Genomic DNA, 8,882 nt, shown 5'->3' with positions numbered 1-8,882 from the left:
TCCTAGTAATGTCAGAAACTACACCCATAGAACCAAAAAAAAAAAAAAAACTTTTCTTTCCAAAAGTATTTTCAAAAAAAAAAAAAAACTTTTCTTTCCAAAAGTATTTTCAGTCGAAAGCTTTCAGTTTTGGAAATCTCTTATCTGCCTAAAAGTAAAGCAATCCCCCTTTTCCCACCAAAAGACCTCAATTACCAACAATCTCCTTACTGAGACTAATTCTAACTATCAGACTCTTACTACCACACAAAAGAGACAAAATCACACATCTTTGGTATTTTCCACATATTGTAGGTTCATTTATCATTCCACAAAAGCAATAAACGACTTTCCCCAGAAGTGCCCCTTCCCCACGTACCCCTTACCATTTAATTGGTAAGCCTCAGATTCCATCCACAACTTCACTCCTCACGTTTTTATGACAATCTCCTTTGCAGTCCCCTCAGGGCCGGAAACTAAGAAGGTAGAGGAAATGCTTATCCTCCCTGACAATTTCACCATGAACTGCACTTGGCTGACTATGTCTCAGAACCATGCTAAATTATCAAAAGCAGTTTAAGCAATTATGTGATTAACATTTCATTTTCTCATGTCATCTTCTTAAAGCTCCTTCTTAATATATTTTTCTTAGATTATTCTCAAGTTTTATCTTTCTAAGGATAGCAGTACAAATAATTTACTTCCCCTTTCCACATCCGATAAATGACAACATAATTTATAAATATTAGAAACACTACTCACTTTTTACAAGTTTTAAAAGCTCTCAAGAATAATCAAACTAACACATATAGAGATAAGATAAAGCAAGTTGCTATTCTACTAAACACTGAGAAATGAAAGCTTCTGTAATAAAGCTAAAACACAAACATAAACACACAAAATCACTCTTTACAAAACGGTGGCACTGACTCGCACCAGAATTTACTATTTTAGAACTAATAAGATAAGAATAAAATGACAAATTAACCCAACCATACACAAGGATAGCTATCTTCTATGAAGGTGAGAAAAAAATTTCGACAAAAGGACAAGCCCCTGCCCTGGGGTACAGAAAGGTCCTAGGCATTCTGCCCTTGGCATTTAATTCCAGCACTAACCTCAACTAGCTGACCTTTCATGGGCCAAAGAGCACAGGGGTGCCACATGCCTATTGTCATTCTGAAAAATCACTAAGTACCACAGCAGGTTTGATTTCCAAATCCTAACTTGCTATATCCAAAGATAATCATCTTGTCAAACTATACAATTACTTGACAAGCTTATCAATGACCTATGGTTATGCCCTTCTACAACTGTCCCTGGTTAAAATCTTTGGTAGATGGTAGTTAGTTCACTGGTTAGCAAACAACCAAATTGACTGTTCAGCCCTATCCTAGTACAGCCACATCAAGCGACAGCCAACAAAACTCAAGGCCTTTCTCACTTCCTCCTACTTGGAACATCTTTAAGAGTGTGGATTCTGGTGATCCCAAGTATAATTCATGAGTATAATTCCAATCTTAGAACACAATAAATGTCTAGTAGATGGGTGAATGAATAAATCAATGGACATACTAATGGAATGAACTCTGGTTGTTACCTGGATAGATCAATCTTCATCAACTCCACATGCTCCTTTCACCTCTTCAGCTTCCCCTCCATTCCCTATAGTTAAAGCAATACTATACCACACATGTGCCTGCTCTTCATCTCACAGCTGCTGCTGTAGTATAATGCAATAACTTACTTATGTTTATTTTTGCATAAGGAAGATATAACTGTTTCACACCTTGTTTTTTCCTAAGTCATCTGATATGTTTTCAACTAAACTGGAAATGACAACAGAAGGAAAATTTATTTATAGTCCAAGTATTGCCTAAATAAAGACCATATAATGCCAAAGTCATCCTCAACATTAACATTAGAATGGTGCAAGACAGAATGTCAACGTGCATGCTTGCATCTGCATTATCACTGGTGACTAACTCCTTATCTGCTATTAGTACATAATTTGTTGAAATCCTCCTATGAGCTACCAAATCCCCAACCTCCCCTAAGCACAACAGCACCTCCTCTAAGCACTGAATCCAAACAGTACTCTCCTGTTGTTGAGACCTTCAGGGGCATGAGAAATTCTCCAGCATGTGTGTAAAACTAAGAACGGTGGACAAGAAAGGCCCTGGAGGAAAGGTGCCATGCAGAACAATATTAAACCGGCACAAGTTTTGTATGGTACACTCTGTATATTAAAAAGTCATTAAAAGTAAGGTTTTTTTTTTTAAGGCAGGGTCTCACTTTATAGCCTGGACTGGCCTTAAAGTCACAGAGATCTGCCTGTCTCTGCTTTCTGAGTGTTGAGATTAGAGGTGTGCATCAACATACCTGAATGATTATCTTTTGACATATCAAGTCCAATACTAAATCAGAACTTCCCTAAAACTTTTGTTCAAGGGGGCTGGAGAGATGGCTCAGAGGTTAAGAGAACTGACTGCTGTTCTGGAGGTCCTGAGTTCAATTCCCAGCAACCACATGATGGCTCACACCCATCTATAATGAGATCTGGTCTCCAGAACACTATATACATAATAAATAAATTAAAAAAAACTTTTGTTCAAATTAAATTCCCAACACACCAACATTAAGAAGCTAATGCTTAGGAGGTAATTAACCACATGATGGGATTGATATCCTTAGAAAAACGACTTAGTAAGTGCACCCTGTTTATCTTTTCTGCCCTTTGAGGATGCTTTAATTTAAAAAAAATTAAATTAAAAAAACATAATCCATTGAGTAGGCCCTGACTAGGAAGTGTCCAGGAGGCTTTCTAAACATTACAAACTATTGCTATTGCCATTGGTTAATCCTAGAGGTGGAAATGGGTAAGTTCCTATTACTGGAGACACCATGTACTTCTAACACAGGACCCAGAGGCTCCTGGGCTGGAAATGACCTGAATTGCTTCTTCCCTGAGGACTAATACCAGACATCACCATGAAAGCTTCCAAAGGAGCTAAGCAAACAACAGTTCTAACCAGCTATGACAATTATGAATGACATCAACAACCAATATGGCATGATAACCATGAGTGGTCAGTAGTGCCACTCATCTTTTGGCAGTAACCAACAGTTCCCTAATTGAACTTAAGACTTGTTCAACAAGAGTGAAATCATGCTAGAGGCTAGAGAGAAGTCATGAATCTTGGAAAAGAACCTATAACCATCACTTTACTTAACCAGCATAATCTCTAACCACATTCTAAATACTTGTCCTTATACCCACAGGTAAGTGTAGTGTTTACTCCTTATCAAGGAAACTTCTGTTGTAATACACGAAGACCATTACAAAAGACCACAACCAAAGTGCAGTTGTGGGGTCCAGTTCCAATAGATAGATCAAGAAAATAAGTCCCCACACCTAACGCTCAAGGGCCCTTGCAGAAGATGGGGAAGAAAGACTGTAAGAGCCAGAAGATTAGAAAGTTTTCTGTGAGATCATGTCTCCTAGTAATGTCAGAAACTACACCCATAGAACCTCACCAACATGAGCTAAACATGGACAACAAAAATATACCAAAGTGGATGGGGGAAGGGTGGGGGTTGATTATAAGCCTCAACCCTACATAAAGAACTAAGGAAGACTGAAAGTGGGAGGAAATAAGTCTTTCTCAGGGAAGAGTACACCAACTGGTTATCCAATTCCAGATGGTCGATCCTGAAAACACACATACAACTAACATTATATTGACTGAGAAGATTCTATTTAGGAATATATATGTATACACATATATAAATGCAACAATTAATGAAAAAGCATCCATGAATTTGAAAGAGGGCAAAGGAAGAAGTATGGAAAGGTTTAAAACATGGAGGAAAGGGGAAATGATGTAATTATAGTATAATCCCCATATAAGAGATTAAAGAAGAATGTCAAGGCAAGATCAGTGCCTCCTAACTCAAAAAGGCCAACTATACAACTGTCATCACTGACTCCTATTTGTTGACTTTGATGATATATAAAATATACCCTCAGTAAGCCTTTGCTCAGAGCAAACTACAAATCACTGACAATATGGCCTTGCAATGAACTTACTCAGTCTTCAACTTTAGCCAGGTAAAGTTAAGGTGTTAAGAGCTCCATCTGACCAAAAAGAAAAGAGATATATGTGCATGTCTGTATAAATTTATATTATACCCTATTATTATTTATTAGTACTGGTTTATTTTAATTACGTATTGTTTTCATATACTACATTGTTAGAAATTAGACTCTATTACATTGGCCAATATCATATATTTGTTAATAAATGAGCATTTTTACTAAGCTCCAAGTGACTAGAACCTGATGGTGTACTACTACTTTGAAGAATACACAACTATGCAGCACAAAGTTAATGCAGTAATTATAGCCCGGGTAAATCTGGCTTTCAGAATAAAATTAGGAACAGCAAATAAACTATATACACAAAAGCTCTTATTTTGCTTACAGGAACAAATAAGGGTTACTCTGCTGAAGGTAAAATGTTGTAGAGAGCAGGGCCCCTTGTTCCGTCCCGTCCGCCCAGCTAGCTTACATGTTGCTTTCATTGGTTAATCAATAAAGACACTGTAAAATTTAATAATTTTCCTTGGGTGAACTAAAAAAGAAAGCAGAATAGTAGCCCTGACCAACAATACTGTGCACTTAATGACCGTCACCAACTACTCCTTAACAGTTCTTAATCCTGTAATATATTTTCTCATGAATTAAGCACTTCATGCCATCACAAACGTATTTTGATTCACAAATTTAAAAAAATGTGGGGGATGGAGAAATGGCTCAGCAGTTAAGAGCACCAGCTGCTCTTCCAGAGGACCCAGATTTGATTCCCAGCACCCACATGGCAGCTCACAACTGTTCTTAACTCCAGTGCAATGACTTTTTTAGCTTCTGCAAGCATCAGGCATGCAAGTGGTACACAAACATAATGTAAACAAAACGTCCATATATGTAAAATAAAATTTAAATTAAAAATAAAAGAATTATGATAAAAACTTGGGGAGAGGATTACAGTTGAACATAGACTTACTTTTAAAATGAACGTATAAACCTGAATATTTTATTACTGTATTTTTCTTTCCCATATATTTAATTTATGCTTTAATCTTCCTGGTTCTTTTAATTCTAATGTTATTTTTATAACTCAGATACAGGATTAAAATGTGTTTTTTAAAAATCTTTAAGCAAAAACTTAAATAGCTCTTCCCAGGGAAAAGTCTTATAAAAAAAAAAATCTTAAGCTTGCAAGGTATGTGAAAATACTAACACTTGTGATCTCTCAGTGGTGGGATTATATGTTTGTCTAAAAATGTGAAAAGAATTTGGAATATTACAACTCTTTTTTTCTTAAAGTTTTTTAGAGTTATATATTTTTAGTTTTTGTATATGGGTGTTTTGCTGGTATGTACGTCTGTGTACCACATCTATACAGTGTCTACAGAAACCAGAAGAGGGTGTCAGATCTCTGGAACTGGAGTTACAGACAATTAGTTGTGAGCCACCATATGCCTGCTGAGAATCAAAGACAAAGCCTTTGCAAGAACAACTTAACCACTAAGCCTTCTCTCCAAATTCTCTTTTCTTTCTTTCACCTCTGCCCCTTCCACAGGCATTCTATAACTGAGCTACATCTCCAAGCTAACACAGTGTTTTAAATCAGCAGTTCTCAACCTGTGTGTCTCAACCCCTTTGGGGGGTAAGGGTCAAACGACCCTTTCACAGGGGTCGCATATCAAATATTCTGCATATAATTATACTTCATAACAGCTATGTTTTGTTTGTTTGTTTGTTTTTTCGAGACAGGGTTTCTCTGTAGCTCTCGTAAGCCAAGCTGGTCTTGAACTCACAGAGAGCCTCCTCAGTGCTGAGATTAAAGGTGTGCACCACCACCGCCTGGCCCACAATTCATAACAGTTATGAAGTAGCAAAAATATATATATATATGGTTTGAGGTCACCAAAACATAAGGAACTGTATTAAAAGGCCATAGCATTAAGAAGGTTTGAGAACTACTATTTTTTTTTTTTGAGAACTACTATTTTAAATAAATCTCTTCAGAATGTATAGCAAATGTCACCATAATCCTCAGGACATATTTTCCCCCCTCTCTTAAGATATCCTTCAGTTACCTTCATGTTCTTAAATTAATTCAATTAACTGCACACAGCTAAAAGCTTGAAGTAAATTCATAAGAAGACTAAGCTACACGGTAACTGCCAGTTTTGTCTCCTGGTTATGGTTTGGTTTATGGTTTTGAGACAGATTCCTGTGTAGCTCAGCTGGCTAGAATTCTCCAGCCTCCTTTGCGCTAGGACTGGTGGAACATACACGTCTTATAGTCGGTCTCCATTTCTCTGAGGAACATTTTATATTCTTAGATTTACAGGAAAGCTGACAAAGTTGAATTTCTATAATCTAATCACTGATCCTGGGAGAAGCACAGAGAGGAACAAGACTGGATGGTGAAGCACATCCCCCATTCCCACTGAAAAGCAGTATCCCCCATTCCCACTGAAAAGCAGTATCCCCCATTCCCACTGAAAAGCAGTATCCCCCATTCCCACTGAAAAGGCGAACATGGAAAGACAATGTCACCCAGGTGCTCAGGTCGTGCCTGTTACTCAGCCATCAGGAACTCAGGAGGCAGAAACAAGGAAATCAGAACTGAGGAAAGAAAGCCTGGGCTACAAAGCAAAACTGTCTCAGAAAAAATTTTAAAAAGTGGTGGGTGGGGGGAAAACAAAAGAAAAACAAGCAAATATTTCTTATTTTCCTTCTGATTCATACAAGTAATTTATGATGTATGACTGTATGAATAAATGTCTAAATGAATAAATGTATGAATAAAATAAATGTCTAAAAGGAACAACCAATTTAAAATATACTACAAACCTGGCTATAAGGTATGTTTATTTATTGATCAAAAAATAAAGCAAAATAAAAATGCTGTTCATAGGAAATAGGTGGTACTCAAAAATAAGTGTACTTATAAACTGATGCATGACTCAAAACCTATCTTCCCATCAAAATAATGTTATACAGTGGTAATCCCTCAGTCTGGCCCACAAAACCTATTTAGCAGTTAGTGAGACAAGTTTATTTATCCCACTCTACCCTCTGTGAATGACACTGGTAGTCTAAAGGAAGAGCCTGGTAAATGCCAGGAAAACAAGGTCCTCTCCAAGTTTTCCAGCAGAGAGGCCACCCCAAGGTCTACCATCTCTAGGGGAGCAACTTAAGTCCAAATACCCAACAATACCTGAGTGAGTGAATGAGTGGGTGAGCAGGCGAGACAGACAGACAGACAGACAGACAGACAGACAGACAGAGAGACAGAGAGACAGAGAGACAAAGACAAGGCCCTGCCCTCACAGCTCAAGGTTTAAACACACTGAAAAGCCTTTCATCTCAGGTGCACCTACAAACACAGGTCAACTCTCCCCTCTGACAAATCCTGCCTCCTTCCCTCTCCCACGAAGAGCACTCCACAAGAAACCTCTTGCCCATAAATTTCTTTCGAGAGACTATTTTCCAGAGTCTAAGACAAATAACCAACACTATAATCTCCTTGGAACTGTTCTAATATACTCTCTTTAACATATAATAGCTATCTTGCTTCATATTTATAGTAGGTATTATAATCTCATTTTACATATGCAGAAATTAAAGAGAATTTAAATAACTTGCTCAAAGAGATCTGAGGAACTGATATAAAATGGGTCTGAAAATGCAAAGCAAACACTATCTACATTTACACAGAGCTGTTAAGAGACTTAAGGTAGAATTAGTTCAAAGGTTGTGTTCAAAATGAATTGTCTGGTGAACCTTGTTCAGCCAAGAAACAGGAATTTATAAAAAGTATGTACAATTCAGGCTCACTGAAAATTGGATATACCATGATCAAGGTTTCAAATATTTTTAGAGCTGAAGAAAAAAGGCTGAGGCCTAATGGAGTCGAAATTTCAGAATGAAACCAGTTGTAATCTACTGCCTGATTACTAGATTCTAAAAATAGTGATGACAAATCTTGTCCACCTACAAACATAATAATGTTCCAGTATGTGCACACAGATGTTTACTATGTAGGAAGATGATGGCATTTCTTCACAGTAGCTTGTTTCTTCCAATCCTTGCAAAAGGTCCAAAATTAGTATCTAAAAAGTGGAATGCAATATCCTTTGCATTCTTATTCAAATGCACAACAGCAACCAGTTCAATGCCTCCACTCCAACCATACTAGAGTTTCCCCAAACATCCCCTGACTAGCAATCTTCTCTATAGAACGATGAGTTATTTATACGTAGAATGGACAGTTAAGAGCTAATATTACCCTGCTCTGGTAACTACAATGCCCTACACCTACAGGACATAAAATCAATCTATAAATTTGAAACAACTACTAGTTTTAACTGGTCATTAAGTTTACATGCAAATATAGATTAAAAACTGACTTGATCAAAACAAACCATCTAAAATTTTAAGATATGAAACCTGTTCAAGGCCAGCCTGAAAGCTGTATATAGCTAAGAGTTTGTCTCATCAAAAGACTGTATGTAAATAGCTTGTGAGTGCTTTGAAAATTTTATAATGATGAAACCTAGTAATACAAGTAAAAACTTGAAATAGAAATACTGAAGTGGGGGGCTGGAGAGATGGCTCAGAGGTTAAGAGCATTGTCTGCTCTTCCAAAGGTCCTGAATTCAACTCCCAGCAACCACATGGTGGCTCACAACCATCTGTAATGAGGTCTGGTGCCCTCTCAGAAGACATACACACAGACAAAATATTGTATACATAATAAATAAATATTAAAAAAAAGAAATACTAAAGTGGTCTAACTAATGTAATTTTAAAATTTAAAAATAGT

At 37.0% G+C, this 8,882-nt stretch overlaps 1 protein-coding gene across 1 annotated transcript in view; it reads right to left on the bottom strand.

Annotated features, from left to right (window-relative positions):
* The window catches only part of Heca (hdc homolog, cell cycle regulator), a 43,385-nt gene that overhangs the window by 34,133 nt on the left and 370 nt on the right, over positions 1–8,882 (bottom strand). Inside the window, exon 2 of the mRNA XM_013351441.2 lies at positions 8,055–8,169. Coding sequence (XP_013206895.2) covers positions 8,055–8,169 — 115 coding nt within the window. The remainder of the gene's footprint in view (positions 1–8,054; positions 8,170–8,882) is intronic.

Source organism: Microtus ochrogaster, linkage group LG4 (genome assembly GCF_000317375.1).
Source record: "Microtus ochrogaster isolate Prairie Vole_2 linkage group LG4, MicOch1.0, whole genome shotgun sequence".
NCBI lineage: Eukaryota > Metazoa > Chordata > Mammalia > Rodentia > Cricetidae > Microtus > Microtus ochrogaster.
This window is presented reverse-complemented; position numbering and strand designations above follow the sequence as displayed.